Source organism: Pollicipes pollicipes, unplaced genomic scaffold (assembly GCF_011947565.3).
Source record: "Pollicipes pollicipes isolate AB1234 unplaced genomic scaffold, Ppol_2.1 Scaffold_4219;HRSCAF=4965_pilon_pilon_pilon, whole genome shotgun sequence".
Classification (NCBI taxonomy): domain Eukaryota; kingdom Metazoa; phylum Arthropoda; class Thecostraca; order Pollicipedomorpha; family Pollicipedidae; genus Pollicipes; species Pollicipes pollicipes.
Window position 1 is genome coordinate 32,200,267 of NW_023596448.1, and position 27,341 is coordinate 32,227,607.

At 56.3% G+C, this 27,341-nt stretch overlaps 3 protein-coding genes and 1 long non-coding RNA gene across 4 annotated transcripts in view; 1 reads left to right on the top strand and 3 right to left on the bottom strand.

Annotated features, from left to right (window-relative positions):
* LOC119095204 (chorion peroxidase-like) overlaps positions 1-981 on the bottom strand; it is a 13,376-nt gene extending 12,395 nt beyond the window's left edge. Inside the window, exon 1 of the mRNA XM_037218076.1 lies at positions 918-981. Within this exon, the coding sequence (XP_037073971.1) occupies positions 918-981 (64 nt within the window). The remainder of the gene's footprint in view (positions 1-917) is intronic.
* Positions 982-4,709: 3,728 nt separating this feature from the next.
* On the top strand, positions 4,710-13,460 carry LOC119095205 (peroxidase-like protein 3). The gene is made up of 11 exons (XM_037218077.1): positions 4,710-4,728; positions 5,301-5,474; positions 6,681-6,905; positions 7,527-7,654; positions 7,799-7,909; positions 8,821-8,956; positions 10,244-10,371; positions 11,319-11,521; positions 12,137-12,306; positions 12,815-12,923; positions 13,370-13,460. Exons 1-11 carry the CDS (start codon positions 4,710-4,712, stop codon positions 13,458-13,460), a joined length of 1,494 nt encoding a protein of 497 aa, XP_037073972.1.
* A 1,874-nt stretch (positions 13,461-15,334) lies between these two features.
* LOC119095357 (uncharacterized) lies at positions 15,335-17,621 on the bottom strand. The gene is made up of 3 exons (XR_005093863.1): positions 17,391-17,621; positions 16,694-16,727; positions 15,335-16,043 (listed from the first exon to the last, which is right to left on the bottom strand). It is a non-coding gene; the product is annotated as an uncharacterized LOC119095357 (long non-coding RNA).
* Positions 17,622-18,106: 485 nt separating this feature from the next.
* LOC119095206 (uncharacterized) lies at positions 18,107-26,366 on the bottom strand. The gene is made up of 4 exons (XM_037218078.1): positions 26,229-26,366; positions 20,341-20,490; positions 19,146-19,240; positions 18,107-18,178 (listed from the first exon to the last, which is right to left on the bottom strand). The coding sequence occupies exons 1-4, from the start codon at positions 26,278-26,280 to the stop codon at positions 18,107-18,109; spliced, it is 369 nt and encodes a 122-aa protein (XP_037073973.1). The 5' UTR covers positions 26,281-26,366.
* Between the last annotated feature and the right edge of the window lie 975 nt (positions 26,367-27,341).

Genomic DNA, 27,341 nt, shown 5'->3' on the forward strand with positions numbered 1-27,341 from the left:
AACCGGTAAAATATCAGCCGCCAAGCTGAAGTCGGGAGAGAGAGGTCAGTTTACCGAGCTGGAGCCAGGGTGGAAAGGCCAGTCCACCGACCTGAGGCCGGAGGACGAACGTCAGCACGTGAAGAGCTGGCACAAATCTCGCTCCAGATGTTTATCCAACGACAGATGACGAGCTCCAGCGGCTCGTCGACTCCAGGGGCTCATCGACAGATGGCGAGCCGCTGGGGAAGCTCGTCCGACGGTGCCGATCCGATGGCAAGAGGGCGGGGCAGAAGAGCTAATCCGACTCACGACGACAGGTCGGAGACAGATGAATATTATTCGAGGTGACGCGAGTCTGCTTCTTCCTATCATACCCACGAAGGTGGGGCGACAGTCGACGTCCGTTCACTGGTCGGTGAACTCATTTTCACGCCCTTCCGATTTCTCCCTCCCGTGCCATGCACTGCCACCAGATGGGCTTCGAAGCACCGCTGGCCCTGAAGTCAGACCATCTCTCTCCGGCTGTGAGCGTGCAGAAAGGCAGTCGTGAGCGGCGCCTGGACCACGCCCAGACGCCGGAATGTAGGCTAAACGGCTGTGGTCACGCCGTGGCCACGCCTGCCAGCCCCGGCGAACTCACCCCCGCGGCCCCAAGTCCAGTCATCGAGCCATGCAACCGACGGTGCCCCGATCACGGGGCTCGTGCACCCCATCTGGCCCCCTGGTCAAGCCACCCCGGCTGTCCCGGCGCGTCGTGGCGTGTCGCGCTGACGCGTGTTACGTGCCACCTGCGGCGCCCGACTCAATTCGACTCACTCTGGTTCGAATCTGATTGCGGGATTTATTAGTACAGCTGAACCTAGCCACTTGCAACACGGTTGACGTGCATTGTGCGATCCCTGTCGATTTAGCGATCTGCGACGAAATTTACGGACCCATGAGGTGGCACTGCAGCAGGTACAGCTGGCCACACTCAATTTTCTTTTTGCGCTGAACCATGCTCCCTGCATATTGCTTTAAAGCTGTGATGTCTAACGTTCCACAGCTCAGTCGAACGACTCCGTAATCCGGCACATGAAGAGCCTCTGCAAGCAAACGCCCAGCAAGTGTCCCGTATAAGCGTCTACACGTGCCAACAATGCCGAGACCATTTCGTCAGTCCACCAATGTCATGCTTTTACTTCCTCCCCACAACTCGGTGCAAGGGCATTTAAACGGCACTGTCATGTTCTCCCTACGCACACGCTTCACCTTTGTACCATTCCGCACCCCAATTGTTGTAGTTCAACGACAATGTGCCGCTCGGCCCCGGCTGCCATGACAAACACAACGTACGCATGACAAGTTCAATTTATGAGCTTCCGTATCTACCGGGGCAGTTAGGTTGTTGCGTATCGCTACGACTTGCTCAGTAAACCTTAAAAGCCAAAAGTTTCAAACTGTCGGACCTGCTTACTTGATGCAGCACCACCATTCGAGAGCCAGATGAGTAACTGTTTTTCTCTTCTTGTAGCTTGATCTTTTAAAGCATCTCTTCCATTGCAGCGAAGAAATGCCATCTTTGTTTGTTACGCTGACGAATTTGGCGCATCGGTATCAAGACTTGCTACCACGAGTAATGCTAGTTAGAGTTACACTATCTATAGTTACGTCATCTAGAGCTACGCTAGCTGGAGAGCCGAATCTAGAAACCTCCCTTACACTCGCCTGGTTTAGAATGTCGCCTTACCCCAAGAGCCGCTGCGTGCTTCACGCGTCGCGAGCTCGTCTGCAGTACTCGTGAACATGGTGAGCAGCATCTTGTAGCGAGCCTTCCATTGGATTGCCTGTCCCCGTCACACACAGAGCCGCGTGGGTGGTGCACGGGACTGGACGTTCCTTTGGATTGCTTCTGGACCTTCCCATGACAGACACCACCGCTTGACCAGCGTACTGAGACAGGTGCGCCTTTGTATCGCCGCTGGGTCAGCCTGTCATGCAGTAGACTAGTGCACTGCAGTGGATACTAGACAGTAGACTCAGTAGGCTGCGTTGAGTGCGGCGGCATTGCCGCTCGAATATCTGATTTCACGCAGAGCACACTCCATTTGGACTTGGTCCCCTGGTCTCTCGGCTGCTCATTGCCTTTCACCAATCAGTCACGCTTGCAAGCCACCACTAGCTCACTGGCTGGAAGATATTAAAGAAAAAACGAAAACGGAACCAAACAAGGTGTGGGAACTCCCCGGGACCCCCTGCGCACGGGCTTTAAGGGGGGGGGGGGGTCTCAGCATGTATGTATGCCAGTAGACAATGTCCGCAGACAACTAGGGGATGGTTGTGGGAAAGTGTAGGGTGAAAGGTTAGCCCTGAGGGTGATCTGCATGGGATAGCTGTGCCCTCTATTGTAACGTGCAGTCTAAGCCTGTCACGTCTTGAGGTCGTGAGACGGCATTACGCCAACGCCATTACCGGTCAAAGGTGCTCAAGACCCCTGGCTGAACGAAAGGGAAAGTTCGCTGGGCACACGCCCTAAACTCTGTGCTGATTCGCTTCATCAGCTATTTCGGGAGTGTCCGCTTTGTTCTCACGCTTTACGCACTCACTCGCCAAGGTGTCGCGTGCTGACCAATTGTGCAAACCGGTGCCCTGTGCATTGCGCACGGAGTGGTCACGAACCGTGCCATGACAGGCAACAAGGCGGGTTTTGTAATGGAATGTATGGGTCCGCGCAGTCACTCAGCCAATAATTTTGTAATGGGGTTGGTAGAGCCAATCTGAAACTGGTGTTTGTTAGCGGCTGGCTGCGTTTGCCACAGAAGTGAGAGATAGTCACTAAAATGGCCTTTTCGCGCACCAAGATGTTTTTTTTGTCCACCTCTATTCTCCCGACTGTGATATTCTTGGGTCATGCATACTGTCACCTGTATTTTGAGACGACGGAAAGCGTGCAAGCATTATGCGACAACCGCCTCCGATGTCGCCCACGATGTCGATGGGCAAGCTTTACTTCCAGGCCGCATTTTCAAACACGCGCGCAAACATCCGCTGCGCAATGACGCTGAAACTCAAACTCTCAAGCCTGCGGTCGCAAAACGAGCGCAGTTCGCTCTGAGGTGACCGCGGTGTCGTGCCGCCATGTCATCGCCGTGGACAGACACCGCGGGGCTGGTGTTGTGATCACGTCGTTAGCGATGCGGGGATGTGCCGTAAACATGCGGTCCCGTTTGTTACATCCCGTCCGCAATCGGCCTGATTCGCGATCGAGTTACGTGGAAAGTCCCGACTGCATCGGAGCACGGAAAGTACCGATTGCATCGGAGCACGGAAAGTACCGACTGCATCCGAGCACGGAAAGCGTGGCGGGTTCACTTGGCCACGCGTCTCCCGCGGGCCGGTGACAGCGAATTCAGGAGATACACGCTGGTGGCTGCTGACGAAACAGCGTGCCTGGTTTCAGTTGGCGTGCTTTGCAGCTGGGGCCAACTCTCCAATGGGTCACGGTTTGTTGCTGCGGAGCAGGCACCAGTCGCCAAGAGCACCTTGACCTCGACATTCCTGACGTCATTCCACGCTCCGAGCTCCTTTGTGTGCTGCGTGAACCGCGGCCCAAGCGGCGCTCCCGTTTTCCGCGCAGTTCCTTGGCAGCTGCGACAGTCGTCGCAGTGCTGGCGGCATTGGCCACAAGCGCGGCCAGCCTCGGTGGCATGATTGGCATATTGCGTTTCCTGCCGGGCCTGACCACGCCGGCCGCCTGTGACCGAGGTGGTAATGTAACTGACCCTGAGCCCCCCCCCCCCCCCTCCACCCACCGTGTCAGCCCGCGCCGCCGACCGCAGGGCTGCCGCCGGAGGGAGGCGCTCGCGCACTTCCGCCTGCTCAGTTTGGCGGACCCAGGAGAGCACAAGAGCGTTACCCCTGGCGCTGTGGTCGCGCCGGACAGACGGAGCGAAGTGCGATGACCGTTTGCGCACTATTCCCGGTCGCCTTGGGGCAAAGCAAGAAAATAAAGGCACGAATCGCAGCAACCGTGAGAACCAACGTCTCTATGCATCCGGAAGTCTCAATTCAGCCACGTAATACGTGGCTGAATCCCTGCTTGCCTGTTACGAAGCCGCGCGACATCCCAGCAAATGAAAGGCTGCAGCAGTGAACGCATGCAGGTTTGTGCTCTTCCCAATTGATCGACATGTTGAAGACCTGCGGCACCACCGCTCGAAAGCGTGCGTCTTATCGGCTTTCCTTGCTGAAGTGCAGGCGACTGACGCAGAACAGGTCGCTGTTAACGCTCTCCCGAAGCTGGTCGTAGGTAACACCGGGCTGGTACTGAGCTTCGGTAAGGCGCAGAGTAGACTGGCGGACCTGCTGTTGCGCTCGGTAAGCAGTTTCACGCGCGCTCACCCTGGGTTAATGGGCGCGTGCTGGTTGTCGGGCTGACAGGTTCGAGTTTGAGCGGTGCCTGTATGCTTCTGGGCGACGCCATGTGAATTGATTGCTGGACGAGTGTGAATGCGTTACGTGCCCCGGGTGGAAGCCTCTCGACGCGTTATGTTTCGTCGTGTCGGGTGTCGTGTGAAAGTTTTGGTGTTCCTGCGACTTTGGTTTTGCGAAGGGCACAGGAAGAGGGTTAGGTGACAATGGATTAATGTTGTAAGCCGCTCTTGTTGGCGACGTTCGTGACCATGCTTCCAGATGAGACATTGTCTGGACTTGCGAAGGTGGCATTTGCAGTCTTAAAGCGATACAGAATGATTGACGATGTGAAAAGTATGCTTTTTAATCGAGGTAAAACTTTCCACCAACGCCAATATCCAGAGCTTTTGTCGGTGCTGAGGTCACATAGCTGGAGGCGGGTGGCGCGGCACCTCTGGAAACGGCACAGCTGTGGCTGACCTGCGATCCAGCTGACAGACTCAGCTGACCCGGGAACTCAGCTGACCTGGGCACTCAGCTGACCTGGGAACTCAGCTGACCTGGGAACTCAGCTGACCTGGGAACTCAGCTGACCTGGGAACTCAGCTGACCCGGGAACTCAGCTGACCTGGGAGCTCAGCTGACCTGGGAACTCAGCTGACCTGGGAACTCAGCTGACCTGGGGACTCAGCTGACCTGGGCACTCAGCTGACCTGGGCACTCAGCTGACCTGGGAACTCAGCTGACCTGGGAACTCAGCTGACCTGGGAACTCAGCTGACCTGGGAACTCAGCTGACCTGGGAACTCAGCTGACCTGGGAACTCAGCTGACCTGCAGACTGAGAGCCGTCCGTCAGCGCGGGCCTACAGCCGGCTCACGCCGTCTGCCGTCCGACGGGGCTGACCCGGCCCGCACCTGCCCTCAGACAAGAACGGCCGGCCCAAGATGCCGGACTGCTGCAACGACCGGCGGCAAGCGGACAACCCGCTCTGCTTCCCGATCCAGATCCCCGACAGTGACGAGTTCTACGCCCTGTACGGCCAAAAGTGCATGAACGTCATCCGCTCACTGCCAGGCGTGCACCACATGTGCAAGCTCGGTGAGTCACGGAGCCCGGCGGTGGGTAAGAGCGGCGCTTGTCGGGCAGGAGGGTCTCTCCTGGCAGGGAGTCGCTCGGTAAGTCACGCAGCATCTCACGGTGTATCATGACGGTTGCCTTTAAACATCGCGAAAAATTGTGAACAAAAGTTGAGAGGAAGGCTGCTCTGAGTAATTTCTATCACTTCGCGTGGACAAGCACAGACAGAAAAGCCCACTCCCGCATTTTTTTTCGGGGAAGCACACCTCTGCACCACTGCCACGACCAGTCGTGTTTCAGCTTCACTCCACAGGCTGTGAGGAGTCAGTGATTGCATGGGTAACCCCATCACTAAAGGGCTTTTTCTTACTACACTTCGCCGGTGGTCCTTATGCATTATACACCAAAAGATTAGACTATCATGTAAAGACCGTGAACAGCGAAAACATTTCGCTCCCCCGTTTGTCACGACCTTGCCGAATATAGGCCATCGCGATATTGCCTGGTTTGTTGCTTCCTTGATCGTTCCGCGCGCTGTTCTCGTTCCGCTGCCTGTCTGGCGACCTCGATGTCTGCCCCGGGCCGGTTTTTGGTGACCTCCAGGCGCCGTGACGTCACTGTTCCCAATGGGGGCAGCGGGTCGTCAGACGGGGCTGTGCCCCGGCCTTGGCTGGCGAATGATGAGAAATTGCACGGCAGGCGGCAGCCTTGTGCTGCGTTCGACGCGAGAGCGGTCGTGACGATCGGAATACAGGAAGCAATGTCAGATGAGCAGGGTTCATGCCACGGCTCCCAGACATACCTGTGACAGACATACCAGACATGCCAGACATACCTGTGGCATTTCGTAGGCTGAGTGTAACATTTGCGACGGCGGGATGGCTATCGCGGTCGTTTTGTGCCAAGGTATCCAACGGGCCCGAAGACAAAAGTGTGAGTGTTTTGACTCGCGATGATACCTAAACTCACGACCAGCAACGTTTTCGAAGAGTCACAAAGGTGCGTCAAACACGCCCCCTCCCTCCACCCCGAAAACGTTTCGCTGCCGATCGACTGCCGGCCGTCACGACATTGCACCGAAACACTGGCCCACACATAATTTTTAACAGAAAGAATACACCTGCGCCGAAAAATGACCCACCGACTCCCCCACCCGCTTCCCATGCGAGTCAGTCTGCTGGCAAGAGCCCACGACCCCAGGTCGATGACGTCACGGCGCACCGGCAGGCCCACGTGACCCGATCAACCAGGTGACGTCATACCTGGACGCGTCGTTCGTGTACGGCTCGGACCTGGAGACGGAGCGGCGCATGCGCTCGTACCAGGGCGGCCTGCTCAAGACGCTGCCGGTGTTCCGCGAGATCGGCCTCAAGGACCTGCTGCCGCCCAACCTGCACGCGCCCGACGAAGGCTGCATCCGGCCGTCGCGCGACATCTTCTGCTTCGACGCCGGTGAGGGACGCCGCCCGACCGGTCCGGGGTCGGGCCGCTGGGCGTGATGGTCGTGGCTGGACTAGAAAGTGACTTTGATTGACACTTGGTTAGGGCGCTGCACTTTGTAATGCATGCATACCCGAGTGGTAAAAGAAGTAACGCAGGGTTATTGGTGTGACGTTCTTCATGTACTTGCTGCTTGCTACTGTTAGCGCTTGGATGTTCTTTTTCTGTATGGTGGGTTTGGATGTTATCGACAAAAGATCGCATGCGAGCAGCCCTGCATTCTATGTTTTACAATGACAGCGAGAGCAATACGAAATAATTTCCAAACCCTAATTCAAATGAGAGCCTTCTTTCAGATCACAGCTGTTTTCAGAGGACGTATACAAAATAATGTCAAAATCTTCCCAGTAATTTCTCGCAACCGGAATTAAAAATAGTTAAGCGTTTCTTTTAAAGCGCTTCCGTTGAAAGTTTTTTTTTTGCTGTTAAGCCGGCTACCATCAGCGCGCACCGTTAAACTAAGAACGATGCACATCATGAGAAGCCGACCTAAGCCACACTTTGCGCGACGCCGACGACGCAACCATCATCTGTCCATCGCTCGCCGAAAGCTGACCACACCTTTGCCCGCAGGCGACAACCGGGTCAACGAACAGCTGGTGCTGGCCACCCTGCAGACGTACCTGATGCGCGAGCACAACCGGATTGCCGTCGAGCTCAGCCACCTGAACCCACACTGGGACGACGAGACCATCTACCAGGTGTGTGGCGCCGGTCACCGCGGCGGTCACAGCAGAGCTGCCCGTGCTGGCCCGCGGCCGTGCGACCGCGGCTGTGTGGCGCCGTGGCGTCAGGCGCTGCGGAGGGCGTCAGCGCGCTGACGGAGGCGCCGACCGTGTTCGCAGGAAACGCGCCTGATCATCGGCGCCGTGGTGCAGCAGATCACCTACAACGAGTTCCTGCCCATGGTGCTGGGAAAGGACGTCATGACCAAGGAGAACTTGGTCGTTGGCAGGGTAAGTGCGGGAAAGCGCTCGCATGCGGTGTGTCTGTAGGCCTTGCGGCTGCGGAAGCGGAAGCTGTGGGCCACGTATGGGCGGGGGTGTAATGGCCAAAGGCTACCGCCTTCGGTTCCCACAAGGAGCCCGGGTTCGAACCCCGGTTGAGCCATGGCCCTTGAATGTTAATATGGCCTATACAATTGTTTGCACCCAGTAGCATGACGCGTGACATTGTCCGTCGCGTTTCCTTCATAAAAAGCGGTCACGGGTGGGTGGAAGACAGAGCATGTTGAGCTCTTCTCATCTTACGCACGGCAGTAGCGTACTCAGCAAAGCCACAATTCGTTCCATTAACTGGTTGTGGTATCAGTTCGCTTCTTCCATATGTTGTTTGCGAAATATTTTCCTCGTGTATGTGTTTTTGTGCGGCATCGTGTGGATTTCTGCTTAACATCGCCTGCAAGTCGAAACTGCGACCGAACAAAAAAAGCCGCAGTCGCCTGCACTAAATGCCTTGAAGGGACTGGGCCTAGCAACAAATCATCTATGAGTTAATTGTACAACAAGGGCCGGTTTCTTCTTCACATCTAAATAGTTCTCATTTAGCTGATCGTTGATTCCCACGCATGTTTGCACCGCTCGTGTTTAAAATGGACGCTCGAGGCCAGTTTAGATACCCGGGTTACAAGAAACTCATTGTTCCATAGACCATCACAATTAAAAACACGACGTTTCCACCCAGCTCCATGACTATGACACAATAGACTCGTATGGAACAGTCCCATTCCAAACTTGCTCCATAGGAAGTCCTGGTCAGCCAAGTCTCTGTGTGTCAGCCTCCGTTAGAGGAGTCTCCGCAGTCAGGAGGCGGTCTGAAGCGTCAGGAGTCTGCGAGGCTCTCCTGATGACGCTCGCCTCTGCCACAGGGCTCAAAGGGTCACAAGTACAGCCCCACTCTGGACGCCAGCACGTCCAACTCCTTCTCGACGGCGGCCTTCCGGTTCGGCCACTCCCTCCTGCCGTCCACCATCGAGAGGTGGTCTACTTCCGGCAAATATATCGGTGAGACTGGCGAGAAATGGAGCGACCAATGGCGGACCGCGTTGTACTGAAGGCTAGGCTATTACGGCTGTGTTGCGCTACGATGTCCTCTCCCCTCCTTTCCTCTCTTCCCCTCTCTCTCTCTCTCTCTCTCTCTCTCTCTCTCTCTCTCTCTCTCTCTCTCTCTCTCTCTCTCTCTCTCTCTCTCTCTCTCTCTCTCTCTCTCTCTCTCTCTCTCTCTCTCTCTCTCTCCGTTTCTCACTCCCTGTCTCTTCTGTCCTCCTTCCTCTGCTTCTCTCTTCTCTTTTCCGGTCGTCCCATCTCCCTCTTTGCCTCTCATCTCCTTTGCTCCGCTCCTCCTTTTCTCATCCTCTTGCCGCTTGCTTTCTTTTTTTCATCTCCCTCGCTCGCCTCATCGCCTCCGCATAACCAATGTCGTAATGTCTCTTCACGCTTTCAGTAACGCCGTCGCCGCAAGTATGCAAACACCCGCGTGGTTATGTCCGCTTAACCACAGGTCTCACTCGTAAACCACACAGTCAGACACAGGCAGAAGGAACAGATTGAAAACGGCGCATTCTGGAAGGCGTATCCTGCTCGATTCGCTAGCGGAACGTCAATGGCGCTATTGCGTGCACTTGCTAATGCGCCAGGTGGACCGCGCGAGTGACATAACGGTTACTGCACGAAGGTCGCCGGCGCTGCCCGGACCGTGACGGTGGAAGTGCTGTCACAGCGCGTGCTGACGTGCACGGCTTTCGTTCGCGACGATCGTTTGTTATCTTGCAGCCTACCTACCACAGATCGTGTCTCTGACACGACTTATAATTGACCTGCCCTATCATTGATCTGACAGGACCGTGTAGTGAGTGAAGGGCAACGGATGAAATGGCCGCCGTTCAAGTCCAGTCACCTAATGACGATTTGAGTTACCATCTGCTAACCCTGGTGGTCTCCTAAATGCCTGAATGGCCCCCTGATGGCCTCATCCTCTTGCCAAAGCCTTGGTCACCTGCCGCCGCTGGCGCGCAGCTCAGTTTGTGATTCTCAAACCGCCGGATCCGCGCGTGCGTCGTGCCTTTCGCTCTACGCCCGGTGCGCATGCGCATGACAGGGCCCGTGACCCGAGAATACCCAGCCATCTGCAGTTGGCTGGGACATTTCTTCCACCGAGCTACACAGCCAGTCACTCATGTACTATAACAGGCTGCCGTGTACCGTACGTCATCCGTGCATGACAACTGTGACCCGCTCCTGACCCCCTGACCCCCTGACCCCTGACCCTCTGACCCCTGACCGTGACGTCAGACGCCCGCCGGTTGAGCGAGCTGCTCCGTCAACCGTACGACATGTACAAGGGCGGCTTCGTGGACCAGTACACCATGGGCCTCATCAACCAGCTCGCGCAGGCCATGGACGACGCCGTCACGCAGGAGGTGAGTGCCGCGCCGAGGGTGACAGGCGGGTGCGACGTCAGAGGGGGCAGGGCGTCAGGTGACGTCACCAGCAGGACGTAAGAGCAGCGTCGCGAGGCTGTTCCCCGAGCGACGGCGCGTCGCGCGGTTTCACGAGCACGGCTGTATGAACGCGGAGCAGGTCGGGCCGGTTCCAGCCATGGACAAGAACCGGCCTGGCCCCTCGCAAAATGTACCGGCCATTCATCGGGCAGCGCGTGGCGCTGTGGGACCGGCGGGCCTTTTGTCAGGCGGAAGGGAAGCTGACCCGCTCTCTGTGTCACTGATGGAAAACATGGCTCTCAACCCACCCATGGCAAAAACCAAACAGAGCGATGTGGCGCTGCAAGACGTCCGTCGGCTGTTGTGGGGCGAGGTTGCACAAAAACCTGTCGGAATTGTGCCAGCATGCCGGATGCACAATAATTACTGAGTCACGTGTGTGGATGTGATTTGGTGATAATTTTAATTAATTCATGCATAGTTTTGTTTGCGGAATTACCCTGATTCCAAAAAGCTTTCAACCTATTTTATTTCTCGTATTTTGAGTCGAACGAATACGGATGGTAGAAAAATAAACTAATTGAAACCATTTTCAAAGATGGACCAAAGCCCTTGAAGTTACGATTCATGTTGGCGTACGGAGCAGGGCATTATGTAAATGATATATTTTGCGTATTTCCGACTGTTCGGGTCGGATAAAGTCCGTTTGAGACTCAGATAAAAACAGCCGATATGACATATACGATGAACGTTAATAACTTACGTTGCAACCTTAGATATCCCCTAAGAGTAAGAGTCTATCTTTATAATGCATTTAATCACTTCAGTAAACGTTATTGCGATCGCATTCATGTGATGCGTTCAGGCGTTCCACCACCGTTAACTTCGTCGGCCCAGCCCTAGCCCGTGCCACCGTACGTCGACAGGTCACGAACCACCTGTTCCAAATGCCCGAGCACCGGTTCGGAATGGATCTAGCGGCGATCAACATGCAGCGAGGCCGCGAGCACGGCCTGCCCAGCTACAACGGCTTCCGCGAGTTCTGCGGCCTGCCGCGCGTCACCGACTTCTTCGAGCTGAATACCGTCATGAGCAACAACACGGCCTCCGCCTACAGCGACGTTTACGGGTGAGAGGACCTGGCGGGCGGCCTCGACGGTGCGTGTGTGCTGGGTGGCGCGATGGCCGTTCGTGTTCCGGTGCATGAGGACCTGACACGCTAAACGCTGGTGGAGCCGGAACTTCCGACAGGTCTCACCAGCGCGCGTGCTCGCTAATCCACACTCAATTCCATCCCACATTCCATTCCACATTTCACATTCTATGCCAGTTTCCTGCCTTCGGCCGTCTATTTCTACCACCCATCACGGCTGAGAGAACTTGTCAGTGTTCCGCCGCCGTCCAGGTCTAATGATGGTCGCGCTGGCGCCCAATCTGGGCGGCAGGGCAGCACCTGGCAGCCCTTGGTACCGTCCAACAACGCGTACTAGCCTATCGAAACAACCCTTTGTGCTCTTCGAAGACGCACACTAACCTCTGGAAAGAGCCCATGGAACCGTTCGACACCATGTACTTGCCTCTGAAAACAGCCCTTTGTTCTCTTCAACAACATGTCCGATCCCCTGGCAGCTCTCGGCAGCCTGTGACACGCTCTGTCCGCCACCTGACAGCGTCGGTAGTACCCGGCCTGTCCGCCAGCGCGCGGCAGTCGCGCCAGCCGTGGTGACGTGCCCTCCACCGACAGGCACCCGGACGACATGGACCTCTGGTCTGGCGTCGTCTCCGAGAAGCCGCTGGATGGCTCCATGGTCGGCCCCACGCTGGCCTGCCTCATCGCCGAGCAGTTCCGCGTGCTGAAGGAGGGCGACCGCTTCTGGTTTGAGAACCAGGGCTTGCCCAGCTCCTTCACGCCGGGTACAACAACGCCCGGCCCGCAGGCGAAGGGGAGGGGGGGGGGGGGGGGCAGCGCCAGAGCGGCCCGCCGGTGACAGCTTCGGCTGCGGGGCTGAGGCGGGGAGAAGGCTGGGCTGTTTTGATCTCTCGCGAGGCGCCGTGTCAGCTAAGAGGTGTTCCGATAACGCGTATGCTGTTACCGATAGCAGCGTGACATTCTCTCACGCCAGTTATAATTGGTTACTGAAGATAACCGGAGAACGTAACGCACGCACCTTGGTCCGTCCGACTCTTCCCTCGTTTCTCGTCTGGCATTCTTGTTTCTCTTTCGGCACTGGTACTCTCGTCTTGTTTCTCGTATGACGGCCTGTTCCCGCTATGCAACCCGGCAGTACAAGTCGCGGTTCTTTCAGCCGCTTTGTTCGGTACTTCGGTGCCGCCATTAGTTGGGTCCGTGATTGTACTGCAGCACAGCACACTGGCACGCCAATCCCAAACTCGTGGTGCTGACGCCTGCGCTCTTTTGCAGAACAAATTGACGCAATTCATCAGGTGAAGCTGAGTAACATCATCTGCGACAACTCGGACGGCATCGAGAAGCTGCAGGTGTACCTGATGGTGCTCCCCGACCCCAAGATGTGAGTGCCGGCAGCAGGTTTGTGTATCTTACCGGGCTTCCCGCGTCCAGAACTCAGACAGGATCGAGAAGCCGCAGGTGTACCTGATGGTGCTCCCCGATACCGATATGCGAGTACCGGCGGCAGGTTTGTGTATCTTATCGGGCTTCACTCGACGAGCCCGTGAGCGCTGGCTGGAGATGGATCTGGTAGTGTCCACGCAACGTAACCGAGTGGATCAAGGCAGTTAATGTCGGCTGTCATTCGCGAAGTGAGCAAAAACGTCCACGACAGGAAGGCAACAGAAGAAACAACGAAGAAAAAGTTCCCACTACCCTTCCTGATCACATAAGAATAGGCACCGAAATTCGATGCGGTCTGGATTTCACCAGTTTCATATGAGCGCCGTTGCCCAGTGCGCATGCGCGTGTGACACGCCCCCCCCCCCCCCCGCTCTGTCGTTCCAGTAACCCGGTGGTCTCGTGCGCCACCCTGCCGCGGCTGGACCTCTCGCTCTGGAGGGACGTAGCCGGCGCCGGCGTGCACCAGCGGAAGTAGACCGGCCGGGGCGGCGGCCGTCGCGGCAGGCCCCCCCGGCAAGACCGTAGGAGTCGCGGGTCACGCGCTGCCGCTGCCGGCAGGCCGGAGCGGTGCGTTCTCACGCGACGGGCCCGGCTGTGCCGATCTAGCTGTTGGGGTCGACCCGAGCGAGGCTCAGTTCTGGAGGAGGCACGAGTGATCGTGCGGAGGTGTCTAAGTCGGCGGAGGTGGGGGAGGGGGGAGGGGGGGGGGGATAGCATCGATACAGAGGACTCAAATGTTACGGCACAGGAACGAAGCACGATTGGACTAGTCTGAGTTTCTTTCTCCTTTACGTTGCCCCAGCCGCCGGCGTCGGTAGGTGGTAAACAGCCTACGATGGGTTCAGCTGAGATATGAACCATCTAAAGCTATGGTAACTTGCTTTCAACGAAACAGTAAAGGTGTTTGCTAGCATGGTTTTTGCAGAGTTTTGGACGTTCAGTTTGTTCTCTTTTATGACGCTTAGAGTTGAGTGTGCCGTTCCTAAAGCGGCCTTTCCGAACTGAAGTCATTGTGATAGGCCTAATTCATGGACGTTATCACCAGGCCGAAACGAAATTTGGTTCGTCGTTTGGCGTCCGCATAGCCATACATCCGTCAGATTAAGCTTACGAGCTTTTATGGCTGCTTTTGCCAAACATAAAAACTCCATCAGCTTACCTAAAACCTCATCAACCTAAAGTCACGAGGAGCTAGTAAAGAACAGAGTTACCGCGCATCTCAAGGGCAGGAGTGAAGCACAGCCCGCGTTGCCGCCCGCATGTACATACCCGGAGCGTATTTAATTGTACAGACACATGCCGTCTTTCAGAGGATAGATGGACGATGTGGTCACTCTGAACCGTCCGTGCATCCGTGCGGTGGTGAGGGCACAGAGGCCGCGCCCCTGTAAAGAGAGGGGCTCCTCGGTGCACCGTCGCCCCAAAGTGCGTAGGCTGTGGGTGTCTATCAGGAAGAAATGTCGTTCGTCGTCTCACAGTATGAGATGCAAAACAGGTAACTGGGAGGGTTCTTCTAGACAAATACGACACGTGTCTTACGACACATTCTCAAAATTGATGGCGTCCATTAGCTGAAATCATTTTGCTCGTGTTTACAAGCACAAATGAGTGTAAAACGTCTTCGACTTACGATTTGGGGCACATTTACACCCGCGGGTGCAGCAGGAAGACACGGAGTGACTGTGAAGTCGGTAAATGTCGCGTATGGTCTGCGTGGATGGACTGTTTTCAAGCTCAACGGTGCGTTTTCTGTGTGCTGCGGCACCCTCTGACCTGTTTCCGAATCGCTGTTCGTGTCAGTGATGGTTTCCATGGGAATTAGCTGGTGACTTTGGGTGTCCGGTGCTGCTAAGAGTGAATCACTTTTTATTTCTGTTCCGGATGTGACGAGTGGGGGAAGGAAAGCTTGTAAATTTGACGCCTGTTCTTTTCCGCTGTCCTGTTGTGAATAGTGTAAATATACTTCCCGAACGCGATAGATATATATGCAATGTTTCCCTGTCCGAAGTGGAGCTATGCAGGATAAAATACTGCCGCGCAATATAGCGGAATAAATGTGTTTGACTGAGTGCGAGGATCAAATCAGTATCTTAACGAGATTACCGGCGCATTGGTATTACCCAAAGTCCAGCGAGTCTCCACTGTCGGCTGCAGAAGTCATTCACACACTTTAAACCGATACTTTAATCATCGTTTCGATAGGATACATACCCTCAATCCGTAAATATGGCAAACGGAAACGCATCAAATCAGTGTGCACAATTTCGCGGACTGGCGGTTCTGTTTGCAAACGGTGCAGTTCACAGTTCTGGATCTGCAGCTTCGCAGACAAATACGCATCGGTGACGAATGGCGGACGATATATTTCGTTCACGTGTTCCGGTACCCTATACCCTGTTCTGTCATATTGCAAGACGCATGAACAGATAATCTGACAAAGATAACATAACCAGCGCGAGCCGCGCCGGTTCTCAACCCACCAACCTCGCGGTCGTTTTGCGTTTTGAGACCGACGCAATCAAAGTACGAAACATATTACGATGAAATAAGAGAACGTTTTCCGAATTGCATAGTCACGCAACATCGTCAAAGCGCCTCAGTAAATCGTCTCTGGGAAATGTCACAAGGCGTCTGCAAGGCGAGGCAGCCCGTCACACTAACGCACCGCTCATGGGATCGCTGACGATGGCCTCCGAGCGTGCAGCCAGCCGCCAGCCGTAAGCTCCCGGCGTCACGCGTTCCCAAGTTCCGTCGCAAACGCTTTGGCAGCAGCGCGAGCCGAGTCGGCCCACGCCTGGCAGAGATCACGGCAATCCACTCGGGTGCCGCACGATCCGCGGCTACTCTCGGGCTGCCGCAGGGCGGCCGCGCAGGCTGAGGACGGTCACTGACACCTCACCGGCAGCTGACCCGTCTCCCGGCACACGTGGTCTCAGCCGGGCGGCGGTCCGGCTCGCCGCCTGGTCCACGCGGTCCGCCGTGGTCCGCCACGGTCCGAGAGGTACCCTCTACCCGCCGGCGGTCGTCATCTGTACGTCCTCAGACACCACCACGGGCTCTGAAAGGCGCCGCCCACCCGGTCAGGCGACCAATCAGTTGGCCTGGTTTCGTTTCGTCTCGTTTCTGCGCAGTGGCGGAACTTACGAACGTCAAAAGGGGCGAGCCCGTTTTCAGATCCTCTCTCGGCATGCAAAAACATGGCGTGAACGTTGAAGTTCTGCAAAAGCGGGATTCATGGCGCCTTGTGTACTGCCCCTTAACCTTCTAAAGCCCGTGTGTGAACAAAAATTCTCGATAGCAATACGTTCGGAGCGTGCTGCGACAGCCTGGCAGTGAGCCAAATCCTCTATGTGGGCATGCTTAACGCTACAGTGCCAATAAAGCTGAACTAATGTTTAGTAAATTCCAAAGAGCTAAGGTACAACGTAAACTGACACCATGCGCAGTGTGTTACCTCATATCTGCAGCGTTTGCATGTCAATACATAGTGCATGCATGGGCATGGGTGCGGGAGGTGTCAACGCTGCGATTCCCCAGATTCCCCATATTCCCCAGATTCCCCAGATCCCACAGATTCCCCAGATTCCCCAGCAAGAGCCATGGGCCCCAATCCGCACCGGTGGTGACACTTTTGTTACCAAATCTCATTCACTTTCAGCGATCCCGCCGGGGGCATTTAAACCAAATATGAAGCCTCATGGTACCTACCTTTCCCCAGCTGATCGTAGCCCTCGTCTCCTTCCTGCAAAATATACGCAGCTTGTCGGCAACGTTGATCAATGTAAGGAAGCATGTCCGACCAACAGTCTGACTGTCATTCCACGTACAAATTGTCGACCCGCCCGCAGTGGCGTGAATATATATATATATATATATATATATATATATATATATATATATATATATATATGAATACATATCAACAGAGCCGTAGCCCTTAGTCCAACACCACCTTTAAACAGAGTTTCCGCACTGGCATGATGCATAGCTGTTCATTGATTGGCGTGCGTGGCTACGCTGTGAACGCTTCGGCACTGGCATACGTGACTCCACCGCCTGAAAACCTACATGTCTCTAGCCAAAATGACACGGGACTGTCAGACAAAACCAAAGTATGTGTCCTTCAATCATGATATAAGCCACGGCGTCACACACCGTGGTTGTTTCTGCACGCCAAGGACGGTACAAATTCACGCATCTCATATTCGACCAGACTCCGCTCAATCAGGGCTCGAGAATAACAGATATTCTACTGCCTGCACACCCGTCTATGCACCCTCGACTCTGACGCAGCCGCTTCGCAAAGCGCAGCCGATGCCCTCTGGCGATGGCTTGTTTGCGGTACACGTCCAAGGGGAGGAGGGGGAGGGGGAGGGGGCGCCGTCCGACGCGACACATCCCTCACCTGCAGTATCTGCTCGGAGATGATCTCCTCTGTGATGCTGCCGTCGGCGTGCGTGTGCTGCCGCACCAGCTGCCGCACGCGCACCTGCTTCTGCTCCACCTGCTGCGCGGGCTGCGTAGCGCGGGGTTAGGTGGCGCAAGAGAGATGGATTCAGAGTGAGATGGCACCATCGCAAGTGAGATGGCGTCAGAGGGCTGGCCGCCGCCTTCACGTCTTCCTACATCCCTCAACGGCTAGCGACGCTGAATGTATACCTCAGAGTAGGGACAACATACTACTCAAGAAGGGGATGTAACCCTCAACACACACTGTCATCGAGGACAAAATTTCGGAACTTTGGCTTAAAAACGCCAATAAGTGAATATAAATACAAAACCACAATCAGACCGAAAACCACAGAAAAGGAATAAAAGGAGCAAGCTGCTCTTTTAGCCCGAGTACCTTCTTGCCAGAATAGGCCCAACTCCAGGCCCTGCCCCATCACAGCGCGCCAGCACTGCCCTGCGCGGTGACCTGCGCGGCGACTCGGGGGTTTACCTGCTTGCTGCTCAGCCTCGGCCACCGTCGGCTCGGAGCCCTCCAGCTGGAACGGCCCCATCTGCTCCGGCAGCGGCGGCGGCGGCGGCGGCGGGCGCGCCGCGGCCGGCTCCGCACTGGTCGCCGTGTAGGCGGCGCCGCCCGCGGCGTCCGGTGCCGGCCCGCCGGGCGCCGCCGGCTCAGCCTGTCCCGGACTCGGAGGAGGAGACAGCCGACGCCGAGCTCTCGGGCGGTGCCGGGCCGCCGTCCGCCTGCGGACACAGCTGCCGTTAGTGAGGCGCCACTGAGGTAAGGCGGTTACGTGAGGTTAGGCGACTCCCCGGTTGGTGCGGCACCGCAGGCATCCGCCAGGCGGCTCCTCAGGTGACGTCACTGAACAGGACGTCATGGACGCTATTAACTAACATCAGAAGAAGTCACGCTGCCAAAGACACAGACTTGAAAGCACGGCTTTGTGATGCACTACCGGGCCATAATGCTGGAGGCGCCAGAATAATGGCTGCCGGTAAAACACGCGGACATCAAGCCCAGCTCCAGCGAGCCATGCTAACGTCCACAGGTGACGCCAGCTAGCGGAATCACTAGATGGCACCAGCAGCAGAACTACTACGACCAGTAGCGAGGAAGTTGCAATAAAGGGTCTTCAAATCGTGATACAGGCCGCAGGGACAGCCACGATGGCGGCTTCACACATTTCAATCAGGTAACGAAGCACGCTCAAGCTCATCAAGCGCAAACAATTTCGCACAAAATACAAGCAAGCCCCGCGAGGGACCGTCCAGCCAAAGAGAGACGTGCGGTGAGCCAGATTTGTCACACAGGTCAGTGCGGCTGATCCGGGACCGCTCCACAGGTGCCTGAGTGCGGGCGATGCTCTCCCCGCGGGTCACCATCTCCCCGCGGGCCACCATCTCTCCGCGGACCACCATCTCCCCGCGGGCCACCATCTCCCCGCAGGTCATCATCTCCCCGCTGGCCACCATCTCCCCGCGAGTCACCATCTCCCCGCGGGCCGCTATCTCTCCGCGGACCACCATCTCCCGCGGGCCACCATCTCCCCGCAGGTCACCATCTCCCCGCGGGCCACCATCTTCCCGCGGGCCACCATCTCCCCGCGGGCCACCATCTCCCCGCTGGCCACCATCTCCCCGCAGGTCACCATCTCCCCGCGGGCCACCATCTCCCCGCGGGCCACCATCTCCTCGCGGAGCGCCTTACGGGGACTGGCGGCGGCTGCGAGGTAGAGTCGTCTCCGTGCTCGAGGACCACCTGCGCCTGGCGGGCGGACGGCCCCGGCGGCAACGGCGCTGACCCTGTCGACAGCGGAAGCGGCGACGGTCGACGGCGGGGCGACGCTGGGTGGGTGCCGCGGCGGAATTGAGCGGGGTCGGTGACCGCGGTGGACGCCACCGCACGTACGACGCGACGGAGCGGCGCCGGCTGCAGCCACAGCCTACTGGCGTAGTTAAACTCTGTCACATCCACGGCGGCACAGTTGGCCGCACGCAGACGTACAGATGTTTAGTATAATTTCCACCCATCCATACACCGCCTAGCTGACGAAGGTCCTTATTTCCGCTTCCAAGCGGAGGCGTAGCCAACGGGGGGGGGGCTTTGGGGGGCAATATCACCGTGGAGGTGCCGAAGGTTGTTTTTCTGCTCCAGTTGGTCGCAGGGCTACCAAAATGCAAGCACAAGCCCTCGATGCATCAAAATGAGATCACAAGTATAAAAGGATTCCCTGAACCCAAAAAGAGGTGGTCCGGCAGGGCAGGCTGCTGCACCTCCCTATGCTGAGGACCGAGACCGGGAGAGGACGGTTTGGGTTCCGTGCCTCGGCCACTTACAACTGGCCGGCAGACGAGGTCAAGTCTCAGTCCAGTCAGTGCTTCGCCCGGGCTGTCAAGCGACAGCTGCTGGCTGACGGTCGGGTCTGAATGTATGCTCTACGATCGTCTTAAATGTATTGTATTTTTGCCTTATCCTGTATTCGTGAATTAAGATTTGCACGAATGGCTGAGCGTACGCCTCAGCCTGATAGCCATGACTCCGGGCAGTAATATTCACGTGTTCGCGAGGATTGCCCTACGCCAGTGTTTATACAAATACCGATACAAAGTACGGCCATTGTAGCGACGAAATGTGTCCCTTTGGCTGAAACGGTCCCACGTCTCGACCCCACTCCCTCCTGAGCGAAATTGTGGCTGCGCCACTGTCCCGAAGGGCACGCACGAAATAAAGACTGCATCTGACTGAACAACAAACAACAAGAGAACATGAACATGAAGCACCGAAAACGCGGAGCCACGGAACCCGCCGTTCCCCACGACGACCGGAAATTGCATAACGCGTTATTCTACGCCCATCGGAAAGAGTACGGAAAACAAAAAGGAGCGCCGTAAGTATTCCTTACCTTCCAGCGCGCCACTTTGTAACGAAATCATGCCAAAGAGGAGACCGACGCCGCCCAGCAGCGCCACAATCACCAGAGCAGAAAGGCAGCTGTTGCCATCTGGTGACGGTTCTTCGTACTCGTCGTCACTGGCGTCGCCGCTCGCCGAGTCTGGAATAGGAGAATGTGCGCGTGGTTGCTGTCATTAACGTTAAATCAGTTTTTTGACATCTCCGTGGTTTTGAGCCGAGCAACATGCAATCTGGCAATAGATACTTTTGGTCAATGTTTTCGATCGGTTACACTGTCTCCTACCTCTGGTGATGAATAAATTATGCACCAATTCTAGCACCCATGCTGAACACGAAAGTAGTCTCTCGAAATGGCCATGGTATTCGGTGATCCGCAAGTCCCAAATCATTATTACTCATCGGGCCCAATGCTACCCACTATTACTTTAGCCGGTCGTTGTCCTCGAAGATTCAAAGAGTGGGTGAAAAGAATCTTCAACAAAAATATCAACAGCTAGATTCCTCGTGGAGATGCCAACTGGATGTTTTTTACATGAGCGGAGCTACCGGTCGCGGTTTGGGCGGGGGAGGGGTGGGGGCGAAAGGAGGGCTGAAAGAGACAGGGAGTTCCTCAGGTCCTTCGCATAAGAAAAACAGGCCTTCGGATCCTGGTTTTTCGACCTTCACTATACCAGGAGATAGCAGTTAAACGACATTGCACTGCTTACTAACACTTAAATGGACTCAGCTGCGGAGCGGAACTACAACGCACTTCATAGCGCGTGAAGTGTGTTGTAGCGTAAAATAGCATTAATATATTGCATTTATACTGAATGACCGCGCAACGTTGTTAAATCACTCCTCCTGGTGTATCGTTCGGTCGTTAGCTCAACATAAGAACTGACTTTGAACTCGTGGTACTTAAGGTCTACTCTATAATTTTCGTGCAACAGAACAGGCGCATTGTTACATTTCGACATGGTTTGAGAACCACCTCTCTCGCCCCACCGGCGGCGCCGTGCTCTTCCCCACCGGTAGATTAGGCCGCGTGCCGTAAGCCAGACATTCCTGGGTATTGCACGCACGTGCGCACCAAGCGTCAGCCACGTGACCGCACTTGCCGCATATTGGCAGCCGGTGCTAATAGCTTGTACTTCACTGGCTTTGGAATCCTGATAGATCACGAGACGGCGGATGTGACCGAACGCGTGACAGGAAAACGGGCGAGCAACGCAACAAAATATGTGAAAACGGGCGAGCAACGCAACAAAACACGTGAAAACGGGCGAGCAACGCAACAAAACACGTGAAAAGAGTGAAAACCTGGAGTATAACGCGTATTTAGCTGTACTGACAGCCATCAGCAAACCACTGCAGGCAACCGGGGCACCCGCCGAACGACTCGACAGACCACGTTTTACACCAGCTTAATAAGCGCTGTCTGCGTCCAGTGCGCACACGGACCGGGCTTCGGCGGATCGGCAAACGGAGTTTCGTAGATCAGCAAGCGGAACGGACCACACCGCCGTCCGAACCGTAGCCGAATCGCGGCGAGATTGACGGGCTGCGCCGGAAGGTCGCTGACCTCAGCACAGCCGGGTCATCAGACACCTAGCAGACGGCGGCTGGATTTGTTACCGACCTTCACAGTATATCGTTGAAAACTACGCAACGTCGTGGCCTCCGTTATAGTGCCTGCACAGTAGACGCGAGTAGCCGCATGTGAGTGACTGAGGCGTCGTTGATCTGCCACCAAACTAGAGGTGCTTTTTACCCTTGAAGCACTCCATAGGTATGTACAAAATGATATATTTGCAAAGGCGAAACGAGGTGGTGACGAGAAATAAGCGAAAGTACCACTGACTACCACTGACTCACTGTCAGTGGTACCACTGTACCACTGACTCACTTCACAGGAACACTTCCACTGATTCACTTCACAGGAACACTTTGTTCCACGTGGAGCAGATGCTGGAGGGAAATGCACAAACTGACGTCATGTTAAAACAGTCGGGCGGAACCCGCGCAGACGAAGGCAGCTTTGCCGATGGACATATCTAGTACGGAGGGATGAGAAAAATGTGAAAAAAGAAAAAAACTAAATTTTTGTAAAGTATGCGCTTGCGACAAGTTGCAAATCTAGCCATTAAGCGCCAATGTAGATCGAAAGCCTTATACTTAGCAAGAGCCTCGGATATCGACCCTGAAAACCAAAATGCTCGTCTTCAGTACCTCTCTCCAAACTACCCGCCTTCCGAACAACACGTAGAGACCACACTGAGACCACGCTGAGAGGTCTGGCACAGACCGCTGGTCACCGTGACTCTAGCGCACACGATGTGTGTCCAAACATGTCTTAACGTTCTATTCTTAAATGGTTATGACGCAACTTTCAGAACATAACTGAAAACCGATGTTTGGAAAGGCCCAGTTCCTTCGCCATTTGAAGGTCTGTAATTTTTGAGCTGTGAAGTCACCTGGTTCCGGCGTCTAACCACGCACACGGTGACCCTGAAGACTCGGGGCTCTATGGACGCCTGATGGGGTCACCCGGGCCGTATCAGGGCTCCATGGACGCCTGATGGGGTCACCCGGGCCGTCTCGGGCTCCTTGGACGCCTGATGGGGTCACCCGGGCCGTATCAGGGCTCCATGGACGCCTGATGGGGTCACGCAGGTTGTATCAGGGCTCCTTGGACGCCTGATGGGGTCACACAGGCCGCCTAAGGGCTCCATGGACGCCTGATGGGGTCGCGCAGGCCGTATCGGGGCTCCTTGGACGCCGTCATCACCGCAAGCGTGCCTGACCGTGCCAACAAATTTGGGCCGTCTCAGCCCTTATGAACGGCCACTCGGGAGGTCCAAAACGCTTCCAGGTTGGTGGGCGCGCTCACGAGCCTCGAGCCCAGCCAACGCCAGAAGTTGGTAGCCTGACTCTTGATTATGTTTGAATACTCAACCCCTCTTATTCCTTTATGTTATTTCGGTTCGGGACACTGGGCCGCCTCGTGATCCCTGAGGTGGCAAGGTGACGGGAGACGGTGCAGACCGTCTCCCCGTCTCCCCCTCCTTCACGGGACCACGAGCCGTCTCGTGGACACATCCACCACATTGAGACACACCTGGGCCATGTCCAGGGGCAACACCATTGTCCTTACAGAGGGCTTTGTGACGTTCTGAGCTCATTCGGCGGCCCAGTGGCCGCTACATATCACGGGGCATCACCGGGGGGGGGGGCACCGGGGGGGGGGGGGCACCGGGGGGGGGGCACCGGGGGGGGGGGGCGGGGACGTCACCGGGGACTTTCTGATGACCGGAGCTCTCTAGACCGTATGAAAAGCTCAATGGCTTTTTGAGAGGCTCTAGCCGTGACAGACGATGGCTGGAAATCTGAATTCGACTCGGGGCTTTCAAACTCGCTGCGAGGACACGCAGACATCACAAGATTGACCTGGCAGGATCAAGTTGTAATCTCTGCGACCTTCGTGTCTGTCTATCGACTTGCAATGTCTGCGAAAATCGAGGTTGCCCTTAAGCTGAACGCCATTCTGAGAGCTCTGAGCACCCACATGGACCCAAATGACTCACACAGCTCCATTGTGTGGATGTTCAGCCATACGTTTCACGCGCAAGCTCACATTGGGCGCAGACCAGCTTGATCTTGAGGCTGCAGCCCTCAGCACGTGGCATTAGACACCACAGACCGGTGATCCCTTCCGCCGAAGGGGACCTGCAGAGGCCAGAGGACATGGCTGGTGACATAGTGACCGGTCTGTCCACAATCCAACTGCCAAGCCGTCCTGGCAGCAGGGCGGTGATTTCTGTAGGTGGAGGGTTACATAGCCATCGCCGGTCATGTGTGTAACCAGCTGACGCGACCGGACGTATGTCACGTGGCCGCCGAGATACGCACGGATACGGGCCACGTGACCCCCGCGAGCGGAAAACACGTGACCACCCGACCTGTCAAGGGGTGGCCACGCGACCATCCCGCCCCTCTCGACGAGCTCCCAAATAGCTACTAGAGCCCCGTTTTCATCAGCAGCCCAAATTCAATGGCAGCCCAAAGCCGGCCGAGAAGCGAAGTACGTTTGTTTGCAAGTAAGTCGTCGGTGCTGACCTAGCAACGCATAGACCAGGTCGGCGCGCTGTTGACGGTCCTGCGCGGCCGGCATATAGGCAGGTCTCGATCTCATGTGGAAAGTGCGATCGGTAATGTATGTCTTAAGTCACAGATGCAATGGAACGATACTTAAGTGCGTTATCCCTGCGCACTGTATGCCTTCATGTGGTTGAATCAGTTCATGTTTCTTGTGCCCACATTTGTAATTAAAGGCGTTCTTCACTGGCGTGTATCTGTGATGCCACATCGATGTGCGGAGCTTGGGTTGCTAGCCAATGAGGAGGGGGCCCTGGCAGCCTCGGGAGAGGCTATGTCATCACCTGACCGCTCAGGGGCAGGTGACCGTGTGACCCAATGACGAACTACCCCCTTAGAGCAGGCCCCTATTGACCATCTCGGCCCCAGACGAGGGCTCACGCGCCCAGACCAGCTCCGGTGGGTCACGTGATCATCTAGCAGCGGCGTGGAGTCACGATTCGCCGGCGACGTGTCGCAAAAACCACCTGCAGCGCCATCCCCCGCGCGCGCTACCACACGGGTGAACGACACGTCCAACTCAAACTGCACGGCGTGGTAATGCTCCAGACCGACTGGATCTGACTCAGGTCAGCAGACGGCGGCAGGAGGGAGGGGGGGGGGGGCGGACTCGGGCGGCCGGCCAGGACGGCGGCAGGAGTGAGAGGGGGGAGCGGCCTCCGGCGGCCGGCCAGGATGACGGCAGGAGGGAGGGGGAGGGGGGGGGGGCGACTCCGGTGGCCGGCTAGGACGGTGGCAGGAGGGGGGGGGACCGACTCAGGCGGCCGGGCTTGGCGCCTGCTGATGTTTAAAATTGTCGATTCGGCCGTCATTACCACAGCAAGCAAGCCAGCCAATACAGACCGCGCTTAAACATGTCAGTCAGGATACGGGCGACTGAGGAAGATCATCTTTTTGCGCCGCCGTGGAGGGACTGTGCGACGCAAGAGACGCCGTAAAAAGGGTGCGTGGGTACGACCCGATCGTAGTCGATCGCGCTAAATGTTGAGTCACAATGCCTTCGACAAAATCTGGCCGTTGCTCTCGTGCATGAGTTAAATCAACAATAATCACTGGGCTTTTTCATAGCTGAGGCAGATGCGCGCCTGACGTTCGCGTGAGATATAGGTGAAGGCCACGGAGTTTTTTACCCACTGGTGCGAACGAGCCCTCTGGCACAAGCCGGTCCGCTAGGCGAACGGTTGTGAGCGGCGCGTGCACACCTCATGACATCGTCTCCTCGGACAGACTCCCAGGTGAGAGGGGAGTCGGACGATAATCTTCGGAGTCAACTGGCAGGGGAAAAGCATGCACCCGAAGCAACTTTACTTGTGGTGACCGCTTCATCGCGTTGCAGTAAGTGTTAGAAACGATGACGACAATTTGTCTCAACAGGGCCATGCCAATAATGTCGTCAATAATGGGTTGGTGTGCTCGCACTTAAGCACGTAAAGTTTCTGGTGTCCACTTGGAGACCAGACTTTGTGATACAGTGATGCTAAGGGCGCTCAGGATTTTTCCGACGTCCCACCGCAATGGTGCATAGAGCAGCGATACATTCGCATAGCTCTGTTCCGTAATGTGAGTAGAAATCAAGTCAACCTGCGTGGAGGCTTGCCGTTTAACATGGCTTTTTGCGTCGCCGGCATACAGCGACAACCATGATGCAATTATTGCGCAAAGAGGCAGCTCTCCGAGCCTGGCCCAGGTCGAAGGGCGAACCACTCACGCGCTGCCTCAGGCGACACGCCCTCAACTCACCTTTAACCCTCTCTCTGATCTTCCTGCGTCTTGCCTGCAGGTCGCCCGCCATGGCCGTGCCGGGTCCCACCACGTGCCGCCAGCCGCCCCCGCACACCTGGCGCCAACCACTGCCCCGGTGGCAACACGCGGCCGCTCATCCGCCCTGGGAGAGAGGTGAGGGGGAGGGCCACAACCGGTCCGTCCCAGTGCGCCAGCTGGCTCCGTTGCCTCACCGCTCCGACGACCTTGAGCGGACGACAGTCTCCGCTGGACCGGTGACGTCACTGTGACGTCACTCCCGTCAGCTGTGCGGCTATTCGCCGGCAGGAGCCGCCACTGCTTGGCTGGACGGCAGAAAGATACGTCATGCTGACGTCACAGAAGAGCACGGATCCATGCTCGCGCCTCTCAGCCGGGAGAATGGCTGAGGCGGTCGGGGTACCCAGTCGGCAGAGGCGTAACCAGCGCGACAGTCTGCGGAGAAGTCGCCGATGTCCAATTCCAGGGGTCTGCATAGACCAATGAAGCCGACCACTTTTATACGTGATGTGAAAATGAAACATGACACTCGAAAGAATCCGTGGTAAGATCCTCATCCTGGCCGGCACCACCTGAGCTCGGCCGAGGCCGAAAGTCCGTGGCACTCGCCGCTGCCGGCCATTGCAGAAAGTCAGGAACAATTCACGACCAACACCGCACAATGCGGTCGGCTGCAGCGACCAGGAGCGACAACAAGCGTAGGAACGTGACGACTGCTTCAGCGACGCCGATGTCTGTAATAGGCTACCACCGGTGGTTCCCAACACGAGTCGATGCGTTGAACGGGCTTCCACCGTGCTTCCCAACACGAACCGACGCATTGAACAGGCTACCAACGGGGCTTCGCACGCTATGATGACAGCTAGCTACTTTTTCACATGGCGAGGCGTCATAAATATACTGCGGGATCCATGCCCCAGTCTGATTCCGCACTCCTTCACAAACACGAGACCTACTACAAACTCAAATCGTGCCTGAGTTGTCGGAAGCCGTCTCTCCATTTACTTGACATTGAAGGTGAGCATGAGCTGACAGCTATGGAACGCTGGGCATACCATCTACCGCACCTCAAAATAACCCCTCATTAATACT